Genomic DNA, 15,055 nt, shown 5'->3' on the forward strand with positions numbered 1-15,055 from the left:
ATACTCAGCATGTTTCCATTTTCCTCTGTTGTTCCTGTAAAGAAAGCTTACAGGATCACCTGTAAACATGACTAAAAGGAATGAGATACATGTGACAGTTTATTAGCCTTATGAGTGCTGGCACCAGAGTGACCCAGAATAATTCCAGGGTTTCGTAACACTGATGCAGCAAGAATGGGAAATGGTTAGATATTAATTAACCATATTAACTGGGTACTCAATTGTGCAGCAACCAGACAAAAGATGTGCAGCCATTGAACTAACTGCTGGGTATATATTCCTCATTGAGCATTATCTGAGTCTTAACAAGAAAGTAAAAAGTGGTCAAGATAGCTCACATCTCCTCCATGGAAGTTTAGGTTGAAACATATCTAAGTAAGACTATTGCTTCACTTCTGGTTTAAAATGTTGGACGCCTGTCCTGTTAAGTTAAAAAAAGAAAAAAAAAAAAAGAAAAACAAAACAAAAAAAAAAAACTCCAAAAAAAAGACAGTGCAGACTCGATATGGGTTAGGTTGAGTTTAGGGTATTTAATCATAGACTTGAGTGTCCTGTTGTTCAACCCAGGCCGTGGCTCACCACAGGGAGATCAGGTCAGTGAGATTTGAGTGTAGCTGTTGTTCAAATTATTTTTCAAATGGATTCCTCTGTGATAAGTGCCTAAAGGTTGCAGCTTAAGGAAGGACCTTGTGTATTTAACTCAATGCTCTGTTTATTTACAATAGCTCTAAAGTATATGTTTAAATCATATAGACATCAAGCATCCACGTGCTGTTGGACAAGGCCTGCATGGCTTTTCCAGTGTGATTTGAGTGGGAACAAGGCTGTGCTCTCCATGGGGGTGGCTGTAGGTCAGACAAACGGAGCCATTCCTCGCAGCAGCCGTGGCGCTGAACGGCCCGAGCTGCCCGCAGGAGGGTGCAGAACAGCACATGGCTTTGCTGGGGCTGGGGACAGCAGCTGGCATCACTTCAGCCCTTGCCCTTTCTGCCTTTTAAGCCACAGTCTCCCCTGCTTTCTACTCCAGTTTCCCCTCCAAATTCCCTTGGACACAGGAGGAGCATTCCTGTGGAAGAAATACTGCATGCCAGACACGTCACGCTCCTTCAGCTAAGAGGTGCTAAAGATGTTTGCAATCCTCTGACCCCACACAGAATCACAGAATAATGAGGTTGGAAGAGACCTATAAGATCATCAAGTCCAACCTATGCCCTAACACCTTAACTAGACTACAGCACCATGTCCAGTCTTTTTTTAAACACATCCAGAGATGGTGATTCCACCACCTCCCTGGGAAGACAGTTCCAGTACTTTATTATTCTTTCAGTGAAAATTTTTTTCCTAATATCCAACCTATACCTTCCCTGACATAGCTTGAGACTGTGTCCTCTGGTTCTGTCAGTGCTGCCCGGTGGGAGAGACCGACCCCCACCTGTCTGCAGCCTCCCTTCACTGCTGTAAGATAAAGCACAAGAGTAACTCTGTAATAACTCCTGGGTTTTGTCCTTTTTTTAATCTTTCTTTCCTTCTGCTTCATTTCCCAGTTTATTTCTCCACTTGAAAAAGCAGAGAAGGAAGACTTGGCACACCTTTGTTCATATCAACCGACGATATCAGTGTTCCTTTGTTGAACTCCGCTTTTTAATTCCCGGTGTCTTGGGATTTTTGCTTGTAATAACCCATAAGCATTCAGTGTGGTGTATTTTGGAATTCTGTTGTTTCCACAAGAAACTGTACCAGCTAAATACTGCCAAGTAGTTCCATACACTGTCTAATCACTGTGTCTTAAGATGTGTATGCACTGACCTTCAGAAACTGTAGTATATGAAAAGCATCCTAAAACATCTCAGAATCAGAGAATGCAGCTGTGGGGAAGCTCCTCTTTAAAGGGACACTGCTGGGTGGATTGGACCCACATCTAAGGTTGCAGCAAACATTAGGACCAAAATTCTCCTAAAGCTCCTAAAGTTGGATGGCAAAATCCATTGTCAGATGTATCTGTTACTCCCAGTGAAGAGAGGGATACTTGTAAGTATTCATGTAAGATATCATATTTCAATTTAGCCAATCAAACACAGATTTCTTTGAGATTAGATGTAGAATCCAAGTCTAAAAACACTGTCCACAGAAAATAAATTAAGACTGGTTTGTCATCTTTTATGGATTTAATTTTTTTCCTTATGGAAAACACCTCATGGTGTTGTGAACAACCAAGATGGCCTCAAGCTGAAAGTCAGAAAGGAAAAAAAAACCTGTGTGACAGACAAAAAGTGTTAGCTAGGACAGTCCTGAAAAAGCCAAGTGAAATCCAGAAGTGGCAATACAAACATCACAAATGACTCAGGTACAGTCTCTTGCTGAAAACTCAAGGCACCATTTGTCAGGTTTCATGGGACATCTCTTGGATGCCAATCCCCAGTAATCAGGCCCTGAGCTGAAGCCCGTGAGCAGCGTTGGTGATGTCTGGGGCTGCCCAGCTCGGCAGAGGAAGCTGCCTCTGCAGTTTGCAGAAATGGTCCCCACTGCCAGGATGGTTCAAAAATCAGGGAGAAGGTGGGGGGAACAGTGGGGAGAGGCTGAGAAAGGGAAGGATGCCTAGCAGAGCTTTCCTGGAGAAGAGGAAGGAACAGAAACACTGTTCAGAGTAGTGGTGTTAATAGGCTTTAAAAAGATATATTTTAATTTGTGCATGTGGATAGTTCATAAACCATACTGTCATCTTTGTAAAGTGCTCAGCTGAGATACCTATTATACTCAATTAATTTAAACTAACATTTGATGTAATTATAAGAAATTATATATTGTGGCTTGAGAGAAAGTTCTTTATGCTCTTGTGAAATTCTTGCTTTTCTTTTTAAAACAGTGAATAATTTAATCATCCTTAACCAAACTAAAAATGAATTTATCAAATTTTGAGCCAGGAAATTCAGAAAAGGGTCTTTTTAGGATAACTCCTTCAAAATTTCTAAAAATAATCCATAGAATTAAAAAAATAATAATTTGCTGGGTTGGGGTTTTTTGTCTGCAATTTATCTAGGGAAAAGAAACAGTGACAATAGTAGTGTAAATATTCCCACTGTGGACTATCTCTCTTGATACGGTTTTAGATTAAAACAAATTGAGAGCCTGACCAGTTTGATGCTGTGAACCTATATATAAATTGTGCTAAAGTAGAATTTTGCAGAAAGAATAAGTAATGATCAATTGAAAGGTTCCAGTTACATTTTTCCCCAAATATTTATCACTTTATAATCATGTGTACTACTTCATATCATTAAGTCATAAGTGGCCCAGCCTTAATGAAGCTGAATATTCAGAGTTACTAATGTGGTAGTGGACTCCCTGGTGTGCCCTGATCACTTCAGTCCTTCACTGGGTGAGAACACAAACAATTCAGAAATCCTCCTGGGCTGGACAAAAATGTAGCAGGGATGGAAGGCCTGGCTCCATGAGGGGACACAGCTGAGGGCTGCATCTAAATGAGCTTTCAATGGGAGAGGAATGATCCATTCAACTTCAGGAGCCTTTTTAAACTGCTAAGGTAACTAGATATCTGATATGAAGGAATTATCTGCTGAGAGTGGGACCCTGCCACCCCCAGCCGTGCTGAGCGTGGTGTCCTCACAGGGCTTCTCTGCTGAAGAGACTCATGAGATGAAGATACATTTACTGGAGGTGGTGCAATCAGGAAGGTGAAATGCTGATACTGAGCCTTAATACAAATGTTCCTTCTCCTCTGGGAGGCTGAACTGATACTCAGCTGATAGGAGTGCAAATACACATTAAAGAGTTTGAATCCTCTAGCTACAAACACACAAAGCTCCCAAATGAAACTGCAGTGTAAGTGCTACAAGCATGCAAAGCTCACATTCTCCCAGCTAATGTAGTTAGTTCAAGCAAGTTAATAATCAAAATCAAATCTCACCTTTAGGTGAGAGTGGAGAATAGAAACTGTTGTCTGTGGAATGTGGACTCACTCTCTCTCAAAATTGTAACTAATGGGGATGACTGCTAAATGTGAGAATTTGCAAGGAAGAGTTAAGAAACCTGCCTTCTAGGTGGGCTGTAGAATGTTTCCTCCTGACTATTTCCTCCTGTGTGGTGGTGAAATATGGTAAATTAATGTGTTTAACTTTTCAAAGTTATTGGCCCACAGTGTGCTCTCGAATGCTCAATGTTTGCTACTACTTGTGCTGTGGTGGTTGGTTGTAGTTGGTGAGATAAGCCACGTAATCTTTCTAATTCCGCCCAGGGAGCATGAACAAATATGTCTCGCCCTGATGCACAGAGCTCAACTGCTCTTGCAGAGGGTTAAACCTTCAGCAAGGAGAATATGGTAATGGGGAGCTGTTCAGGGTCACAGATTGTGCAACAGCATCTCTCACATCCGCCAGGCTGGTGCAGAGCACAATCTATATAGACACAGCTGGAAATCTCACTTGCGTTGGAGCCAGGATTGATTGCTGTCCACTGCTCTTCTACATTTGAAATGTCCGTGCAGTTACAACTGCCTGCCTGTGAATTTTCCATGAAATCCTTCAGTCATTCTTGTTCAGTCAGCACCAATCAGAATTTCAGCTCCTGCTCTGTGCCAGTGATACTGCCTGGGCTGGTCAAACGTCACAAAAGGGCCTTTCAGTGACCCCCTGGCAAACCCTCAGGGGACTGCAGGGCCATTGCTTTCTGACTGCCACCTTGGGGACCAAACTGAGGCCTCTTCTGGCTGGAAGCAGTGCTTCTGATAGCTTTATCCAGAACTAGCTATTGTTTGAGACCTGCATATTCCATCCTGACCAGAAGCTCCTCCTCTGCTTTCTGGAGCACATCCCAGAGGCTGTGCAGCAGGAGATGCCCTTCACACATAGCACAGCTGAAAGGAAGGGGTTAACAGCTGCTCAGTGCCTGTACCATGGCTGCTGCTTGGCTTCTCAGTGATTTGTCAATGATCCTACATCAGCTTCTGAGCTTGAACAAGTGTTGCTTGCACCCACTATCAACAGGCTATTAAGGCACACTTTCTCTCCAATTTAGCTCAAGTTGCAGTGACACAGATGTGGCTTTAAACCCAAAAACAGATGTTTTTAACCCAAAACACACATGTGGCTTTAAACCCCCAAACAGTGTTGCACATAATTTGGCAGGAAAACTTAGTGTGGAAGCCCTAATGAGGTACTTGACCTGATTTTCACATGGCAGTATTGCATAGCAGCACAGTCAATCCAACAGAGTGGAACCTGATCAGTACCATCAATCCCATCCAGAAGGAGGATGGGAGAATCTGATAAGGATTCTGAATATAACCTTGGGTCTGGAAGATAAGGGGTGATTTAGAAATGTAGTCCAGTTGGACTTATGAGCACTTTCATTCAGTTGGAACCCCCATGATGTTAGCCCCGGGAACAGTTCAGGCAAGTAAAATATTTGGCTTTTTTTCTTTTTATATAGTGATCTGCAATAAGTGACTTAAACACTCAGTGACAGAAGTGCAGGACATTATTGGCTGTGCAAGGAATTTATTAGAACAGCCTCATCTGTTATAGTTTTGTCTGAGTAGCAAGACCTTTTCAAATTCCACAGTTGCTGTCACTGCTCCTGTGACAAGGCTTCACCTAACTTTAATTTTATGAGCAGCTGCAGTACGTCTTGTCTGAATACAATGGATTTTAGCTCTTAAGACCAAGTTCTTGACTTGGCATCAATATTAGAGCATACCTGCAAAATGGTCTGCTGTTTAGAAGGGCATTGACCATGGGAGGGGAACTTGAGGAACTTTTAGAAGCTGGATCTCAACTCTTTCATGCTTTCACAGAGTGAATTTTCTCTATTCTGTGGGAGATTATCCACACAGAGGGAATATGCATGATCTATTCTTTTTTTTTAAGAGAGCACCTTGATTGCATGTTGGTGGGAGCCCTTCACAAATAACCTAGGGAGCACTTGGGTATGATCCCGGATTTATCTCTCAGCCCTGCTCCCGCTGCCCTTTAAACAGGGAAGAGGCTGAACCAGCAGCCTTAAAAGGCACTGGGCTCTCTCCCAATGTACACAGTGAGTATTAGAGACAGGCCTCAAAGTCTCTTTGATCTGGATTTGCATCCTGACCTGAACTTTAGACTGTAACAGATCATAACTTTGGGCCCTGTATCTCGTCAGAAGACTCAGATGCTCTTCCAGCCAGTTCTTCCTCACCTGATTCAGGACCCTGTTGCTGGACAAGATACATTTGAGCCAGAGAAAGCACAAGCATCCTCAAATTAGCTTCTTTAAAAGCAAATTCAAAAGGCTGAAGAAAGTAGTTTGAAAAAAATGAATTGTAGCTAAAGAAATTACTGGCTGAAGATTTCTCAAGTGGTAACATATTTGTCAGGAGAGATACTAGATTGGGATATATGAAACGACCAAACCAGAACCTCACACCAGTTGTTCTTTCTCCATCTGGTCTACTTCAGAAATACTTCGTGAAAGGATTTTGTTTTCCTCTTAAGTTAATTTCTCTTCCTCAGTGGATTAATGTGTGTCTTAATTGATGTGCTCAGGAGTTTTTCTTCTCCATTGAGAACCCTAAGGCTCTCTGCCTTTAAACACATGCATAAAGAGATCTGAGCCACCCAAGGAGTTTGCCTTCCTTCCTGATGCACTGACATTTAAAAGCTACATCTTAGAATAAAGCAGAAAACGGTGGCAGTCTGGTTACATGCAGTTTTGGTGGAGTAAACACTTGATTATTCAACAATGAGTCACTCCTGCAGTAACCTCATTCTGTCATGAGTGTATCACACCTGCTAACTCTCCAAAGCAAAACCCAGAACCTGCACCTCTTCAAAACATGAATACAGCCTCGTGGTTTGCACGTAACGCTCTATTCAACCAAAGAAGCCACGTACTAGAAGTTTAAAAGGGCAAAGTACTTGTTCTCAAAGAGAAAATCTCATAGAGAACAACAAAGACAATTACCAAAAAACCTTCTCCATTCTTTAGCTCTTCTCACAGTGTCTGGTTTATCCATTATTCTTCAAGTTTCTTTCTGTTCTCTTAGAAAGCCATTGTGGTTTTGGAGTGTAGTGTATTTGTAGCACAGAATTTTGGGGCTGTTCTGCCCTCTGGGCTGACTCCCTGCCTTGTGCCGTGCTGTCACTGCTGCTCTCAGCCCGAGCTCAGGTGGGGCTTGGCTGAAGCTGAACCTCCTCCCACAACACCCAGCTCTCCTCAAACCTCCCCTCTCTGCTCAGCAGAATGTGGCTCCTGGGTCTCCATTTGCTTCAAAATTATGGGATACAAATAAGACTAAACAACAGCATTTTTGCTATACTACCTTAAATTGTAACACTGGAATTTTAATCGAATTTATTTAACAGTTCTTATAACAGTAATTTCATTAATTTTGTTGAAAATAGAGGAAACAGTAAATAAGGATGTTGTGGTAGTCACAATATTGTAAATTGGGAAATGGTGCAAGTGAAATATTGCTAACATTCAGTAAAATCCTTTTTTTAAGTGATTCTACCTAAGAGAACCCTTTCTATATTAAAATTAAGCAGTGCTTTTCTATCAAATTAAAATACTTACAATGAACTATGACAGATGGTAGTGTTTTTCCTGGACAATGCAGGAGACAGATGCAGGAAGGATGGTGCAGCATTCTTTGCAGAGAGCACCTTTTGGGGTGTTCTAACCCCAGATAATGGGGCTGCTGGCAGCTGCAGCAGTGGCCAAGGACTTCAGTCAAATTAGGATTTCAGAATGCTTGGGGCAGTAAAGATCCAGCCTGAATGTCCACTTTGTCCTAGAGCAGTTTGGGCTCAGTAATGGAATCTTTTTGACACAGTGTGATTATTTTGGTTACTCTTGATCCTTTCCAGTTCCTGTGCTTGTCCACCTGTAAATGGTCTAAGGGGAGGATAAAAAAACCCTTTGTTGAATCCATTACCTTCCAGTATGTATATGTGAATACATAGTGGTGGTCTGAGCTTTTTGTGAGGAAAGGTTTAAAAGAATTAAATCAGTTTCTACCCCTGATACATTGCAGGTTTACAGTAAAATATAATGGCAGCTGCAATTATTTTCTTTGTAAGATCAAGGATTGAGATAGTGCATATAATGGATCTACAAATGCACAATACTTTTTTTTTTCAGAAGTTTAGCTATTAATATTTATAGTATTGATCTGAAAGTTTGCTAAAATTTCTTTATTAATGAAAGTAATCTTAGCTGGAACTGAAAATTCAGTGATTGGAATGACTACATGCCACTAGCAAGCTACTAAATAATGCAAGTTCAGTCTTTAATGCAACCCAAAGGGAAAAAAATATTCTGATTAAAAGTAGAAATGTATGGTAAAGACTATCAGTATAAAGTTTAACCATTACTTATTTATGTATTATTTAAGCAATTAGCAGCTATAAAACTACTCAAATAATTAGTTTCCAAAGCTTAACTATAGATGAAAGAATATATATTTTTTCTCATTAGAAAAGCTAACTTCAGTCTGTGTTCCATCTACTTTTTTCCCCAGACAATAAAATGCTAATATTGCTATGACACACTCACAGGTCTGCACAATAAAATGTTACAGATAGCTCACTACTTGTCATGAAAAACATCATTATTTTTGTAAATGAAACATCCTCCCTCCCCCAACCACAAACGTGGTAAAATATTACTCACATGAGGTTTATCAGCATCACTGAAAGATTAGAAATTAGCCCCTCCTACTCAAGAGCAGGACTTAAAAACATGCTTTGTCTGTTGCAAAAATACTTTCTGAGGGGGATGCACCAACTGTGTAGAGGTTAAAATTTTATTTGATGACTTCTATTCTTTTTTCCTTCCCCTTTCCAAAGAAAGTGCTTATATATGTAGACAGGCATTTGCCATTTGTGTGAGATGTTCTCCTTCCAAATAAGAAAGAGATGAAACAGCCACTGTCTACTGTGAGCAACCTTAGTTTGCTTTGCAGCGTAAAAAGTCCTCTAAGTGGCAATATATGAACTCTTATTATAAGCTTGTTATGCTCATTGCAGGAAATGAGTTCATAGCCAGCTAATTAGTATTTTCCTTAATGACTTAATGCTTGAGTGTTAGCAAAGAAGAGAAGAGCAGCCTCTGGAGGTGTTTGTGTAATCAGTCAGCACTGCAGTGTCTCAAACTCACCAGCCTGGAGTGAGGAGCAAGGCGTGCCCAGGACTGGAAGTGGCTTCAACATGTGCCTAAGCATTCAGTCAATGTCTATTTTCTGTTTAACAACAAAACCCCTCATTTGTCCTTGCTAAACCCAGGCCTGGCATGGAATCTGTGCCATGTTCTAGTTCAGAAGAGGAAAAGCCTTTCCTTTGAATGATAACAAAAAATGTCCAGCTCGAGGCAAGGCTGCCTTTGAGGCTGGGGCAGGTTCCATGGGTTTTGTCTCAGTGAGATTTGAAAATCTCCAAGGCCCGTGGCTCCACAACAAATTCCATCATTGGGTATGTTCTACTGAGACTGATAAAAGTGCAGGAAACACCTTTATAAGTGCATGTGGTTTATGGTTTTGCCTTTTTGTTCTGTTGTGCACTGATCTGATCGGAATCAAATTCAGATCTAGTGGAATTAAGTGCAACACCCCTTTTTTCAAAGAACTTCCACTGACATCAAGAAATTTTCTTTCTTTCTTGTTGCCATTGGACTAAGGCAGGTGTGATTGTGCTGAGGACATCGGTGCATTCTCTCCCCTGTGTGTGTGTGTGAAGCCTGCTTCTCTGACACTGAATAGGCGTAGAATCAGAGTCAGGACAGCTGCTGAAGTCTTGTTCCATGCTGTCTGAGGTCAGGGACAAAATCTTGAGTGGCTGCTGAGTTACTAGACTGACACCAAAGAAAGAAGAGGATTTACTGAGGTTGCTCTTTCTCCTCACAAGTATCCTTGGCAATGCCACCTGTTTCAAATGCTGATGGAATGGCACTGCAAAATAAAAACCTTTCTTCTACCTCTTTCCTAGTGATTCATCAAGCTTTACTTCCTGTAACGGGAACAACCAGAAATAAGTTTTCAGTTGCCCTTCTAAAAGCCCAAACTCCAGACCAAATCTCTAGTTGCATTCTTTTAAAGGCCACACAGTGGTGTTAAGCTCTGTAGTAAGACACTCAGAAAGGAGCTGAAAGTCTGTGCTGAGAACAGCATCTCTCACCTCATAGACTCAGCTGTACTGGGCAAGGAGCTGTGATTCGTGCCTCTACAGAAAACAACCCATTTGCACCTTATTGGAACTATCTGGAGAGGAAAAAATAATGTGGTGGAGACCAGGACATTTCTTAAAGTGCTTTACCTGGAGGTCAGTGGATTTTCATTTATAAATGATAATGCATGTATTTTGATGCTGAAATTGTGATGACTTACAAAGTTTGATATTACTGTACTTTTTCTGTAAACAGTGATTTTTTTGAAGTGGTGAACATATTTTCCAAGAGTATCGTAGACGTTTGTAACATGTATGTTTGTGCCAATAAATCTTGTTTTAAGTAAGTTGGAGTTTGTATCATTCTGTTCCCAATACACACAGTTTAAGGACAGTTCAGTAGCTTCAGATTTCATTCCCTCTCTGTGTAAAATACTAGAGACTCCTAGAAATGACGATTTTCTAATTCGCACTGAGATTTTACATGTTCAGTGTAATAGAAAAGAAAAAAAAAGCACTTCTGTGGTATAAACAGTAATGAACCCAGTACAAAAATATACAAACATTAACAAATGGTGAATAGGAGCAGATGAGAAAATGTATTTAGTGCATTTGACCATATTAATTTTCTTAATGGTAACATGGGTTTTCATGTTTACGGGACATGGGGAACTTGGGGAATGCAATGCTCTGAAATACTGATAGTTCACCAATTTGGTGTGCATTGGACAGATTTTGGATGAAGAAAGAAGGATTTCCAGAGAGGGGAATACAGAGTCTTGCAGGGTCCTCTCCTGCCTTAACTTGAAGCAGCTGGTGCTGGCCACTTGTGTGATGGATTAATGGGGCATGGTAACTGTTGCCATGGTTATTCCTAATGAGCAACTAAGCCCTTTGAAGGGACAAGGGTTGGAAGCTGCTTTTCTCCCTTCCTAGCGCCTACACCTAAATTTTAAATTGCATAAGCATCACAGTAACTCCACACCTTCAATGCATCGGGGGCATTATTCAACAACTTCTCTAATTTTGTTGCAAATGATCTCAGAACACATAAAAGGCACATTATTGTCTGTCCCCACCCCAAACCCAGGTAATGTCAAGATGCCTTTTTAAATGAATGCTCTTTATTAGTAAAACTATAGCTTTGCCCTTGGTAACTCAGTGCACCTGGCAATCAGCTGGGGACACTTTTGAGTCTAAAAGGAGACAAAGCAATCACTGATTTCATACATTGCACATTCTGGTCTATGTGAAACAACAAATAAGGATGAAAAGAGAAAGTGAATTATGTTGACTGGTGCATGTGAACATGATATTAAAGGACACAGGATACTGATCAAAGCCAAAGTGGGGCTCATTATGGGAGTACAATGGGCTGATGCTCCACTAGCACTCTTACAGCAAGGTTGTGTAATTAGCTCAGTTTTGTTGAAAAAAAAATCCCAGTTTCTGATTCTTGAGCTTACATAGAATTCTAGTAGATGATAAAAACAAGTGAAAATGAAGTTATGTTTTAAATAATGGAGATATTTAGATGGGTGTGGAAGAATCAGTAAGATTATATGAAAAATCTATCTTATTCTGGTCAGATTTGCCTAATTCATGGCATTTCAGGGAGCAGAAAGAAGAGCTTCTTACTAGAAATTATTAAATTGTGTGGGGTGATGAGCTCTTGGGACATGCACATGCTTTGGAAAGTCAGTACAAGACAGTTCAAAGAGAAAACAGTCCTTGAGGTGACTGCCTGTACACTTTGCTTTGTAAGCTGAAGTACCTGAAGGTAAGTGAATGAATAAGTGCTTTTAAGTGCACCCGACAGTTTTAAATTTAAAAAAAAAAGTCTCACATGACTAAAGATGGTCAAAACTGAAATCTGAGAAGAAACGTTGGTAAACTGCTCGAGTTCCATAAGAAAGAGGGGAAGGCAGTGATAACTAGTATAGAGCCAAGACAGCTTTTTTTGCTTTCCCAGGAGTTTCTAATCTAGAGGAACATAACCTTGTAACACTGCCTGTGGTTGGGCAGCTATCATCAAAAGCTCTTGCCAGGCTGTGGTAACCATAACCAGTGCATTTTACTGGGGGAATTTCCTAGGACTGTACTATTACACTTTTAAGGGGCAGTTTTTTGAATGATTCTGCAGAAATAACACTCTTGTCATCTGAACAGTGTAATTAGAATTTAACAGCTGTTGGCTGACTGCTTTACAAAGGCAAGCAAAGCCTGGTGTTTCTACATCCTGTTGGCCATAATGCAGATTTACTCTGTAAAACGTAGTCAGTGGGTTGGATAATTTGGCTTCTAGTACTTACCTAATGACAGACAGGTTGTTCTTTTTACTAGAAAATGTACAACACAACATCAAGCTATTTACACCTTCCCTGGCTCAGCCTAGAAAACACCTGCTCCACAGTCCAGTTACAGCAGGAGTTGGAAAGGCTCCCCAAAACTCTCCAGTGCATGCTCCTGTGATATAATGTGTAGTGATCCATATAGACAGTGCACTGGAAGAGCTGCCTGGATCGGCCCTGCACCAATCCAGGTTTTGTTAAACTTCCTCTCTAATGATCCAAGAAAAGGTACAGAAGAGAGAAAACCAAAAATTCTCACTAGTGAGTCAAATGACCAGGGAGACAAGGAAGAATTCCTTCTCTCAGATCAGACTGTCCAGTGAGTCAGTTCAGTTTTGAATAGGATGCAGAAAGGAAGCATCTGAAAGTGTCATGCCCCAAGGAACACTGGGGTTAATAGTGCTTGAGGATCTGGGAATGTAAACCAGTAATTACAATGCACACATTGCCCTGGCAAAGAATACTTTTAATCTCCTTTTAATGTCTGACTCTGAAGACACCTACAAGTTTCAGTGACAAAGTTCAATCGTTTTATCACCAGGAAGTGTCTGGATTAGTTTTGCTATCCTTTTACCTGCTTATCAGTCATCATTTCATAACCACACACACTCTTGGCATGCTTCAATCCTCTAGAAAGCTCGATGTGAACTTTATTTCTGAGCTGGCTCAAAACCTCTTTTTATTGTTCTGCTTACTATCTGGGCACAATGTATAGCTCTTACTCTTTTGTTTGCTGTTCTTCTTCAGTTTGACTGCCCATATTCTTGGGCATCCTGACAGTACATCCATGCACATTTGCCAGTTCCATCTCTTCTGACCAATGCAGGTCTCAGCTCTCTGCCCTGAGTAAAGGTTTTCTAAGTGCTGTACATGGTGCCACAAATGTTTTGGTGTCTGCATTGAAGAAACCTGAAATATCTTACTACCATCATAGAATTTCTCACAATTGCCTTTACCCTTCAGCCCCATGGCAGTCATCCTAATCATCCTGTTACTCTTGCTGGGTCTTTTAATCTCTTTTTCTTATCTCTATAGTTTAGGACCAACAAAATTATCATTGTTGAATCAATAGTAAGCGATATCCTCAATAATGAATTTGATCCAAATTCTCCTGCCTTTATCAGCAAAACAAATCTTATTGATTCATCCAGTGCTCAGCCAGATGGCAGCCAGGGGACCTGAGACACTGCCTATCAAATCACCTAACAGTTTCAATTCAGTCTTTTGTTTTACTCAAAAGTCTCACAGCTTATGTGACTTTTTCTTCCCCCCCAAGGTTTTTTATGGCAAAAGTAAAACTTGCCTACTGCACTCAGCAGCTGAGGCATTTCTTGACTACTCAGGCATCTCTTCTCTTTGAATGCCTGTTGAAAATACTGTTCTTTCAGGATGCCTAGGGTTGGCAGCTAGATGAAAAAAACCCATAGTCTTTGTGAAGGAGAAAAGACATCTTTGGATAGCTGCAAGCACAAGTACCCCCAAGGCCTGTCTTTAACATAGACAGAGAGCCAGCCCACATCTTCTTCTGCAGCTGAGCTTGGCATTGGAAACTGTATGGGTGAGAAAGCCAAGCTTGCTGTGTAATTGGTGGTGCTGTGCCCGTTATGGGCTTCCCTTGCCTTTAGGTAGATTTATCAGCTCTCATGTAGGACATTGAAGTGTCTTCTGATGCCATTAAGGCAAGGTGTGCCTGTGTCTGGACTTTTTGGGTCATTAATACACAGTGCAGTCTGAACACTTCTCCAGCCTTGTGCAACACATCATGGTGTGAGCCTGAAAAAGAGAGGAAGAAAAAGGCACATAATCACTAAAAAGGACCTCGTCAGCGTATAACCTGTCTGCTCCTACTTGGCCCAGACATGAGGGAAGAGTAAAAATGCAATCCACTCAAGCTAGCATCTTCTTCTCCTGATTGTTTTCTCTTGGCAGCCCACAGCACAATCTCTGGGAGCTTTCTGTGGAGATCTGCAGAACCACCTCTGCCCCTCGAAATACTTTGACAAGGGTGGGCACATCACTACACATCTGCAATGCCAGAAAGCAGGCTGTCTTTAAACTTTCTTTCCCCATAGATAAATAGGTAAATATTTAAAAATAAAGGTTTTCTTGATTTTAAAACTGCCTTAATGGAGGGGAAAACCCCAAAGAACAAAAAGCCCTATGTTTTTTGGTTTCAGCTGTCCAGCAGTGCAGCTGGCTGCAGCTCCCTGAAGTGATTCTGCTGGTGTCAGGAGGCATCCAGAGAGCAGAGCCACGAGCACCCTATGGTGCCAGCCTGGGAATGTCAAACAGGGGCAGTCAGTGCAGGCAGCACTGCAGTGTGACAGCAGGGGCTCTGTCAGTCACCACTCACTGCTCTGGTGGGTTTAGCTCAAAAATGATGCCAACATAGGCTAAGAGGGTCAGGCTCAATCTTAAATGCAGAATAAATTTAGTCACAATTTGTCTGTATGGGATTAAACTGCATTGTCTACCCCTTGGGTTAGTTATTATGCTGTAACTGGCATTAATTTTAATAGTTTTTCAGGACTCCTTTTCATCTCTTGTAAATCA

At 41.2% G+C, this 15,055-nt stretch overlaps 1 protein-coding gene across 1 annotated transcript in view; it reads left to right on the plus strand.

The window, feature by feature from the left end:
- The window catches only part of LOC100232098 (vesicle-associated membrane protein 2), a 53,182-nt gene extending 42,684 nt beyond the window's left edge, over window positions 1-10,498 (plus strand). Inside the window, exon 5 of the mRNA XM_030280694.4 lies at window positions 1,545-10,498. Coding sequence (XP_030136554.1) covers window positions 1,545-1,561 — 17 coding nt within the window. The 3' untranslated portion in view covers window positions 1,562-10,498. The remainder of the gene's footprint in view (window positions 1-1,544) is intronic.
- Window positions 10,499-15,055: the final 4,557 nt, after the last annotated feature.

The sequence above is a fragment of the Taeniopygia guttata genome, chromosome 9 (assembly GCF_048771995.1).
Source record: "Taeniopygia guttata chromosome 9, bTaeGut7.mat, whole genome shotgun sequence".
In the NCBI taxonomy this organism is placed as follows: domain Eukaryota; kingdom Metazoa; phylum Chordata; class Aves; order Passeriformes; family Estrildidae; genus Taeniopygia; species Taeniopygia guttata.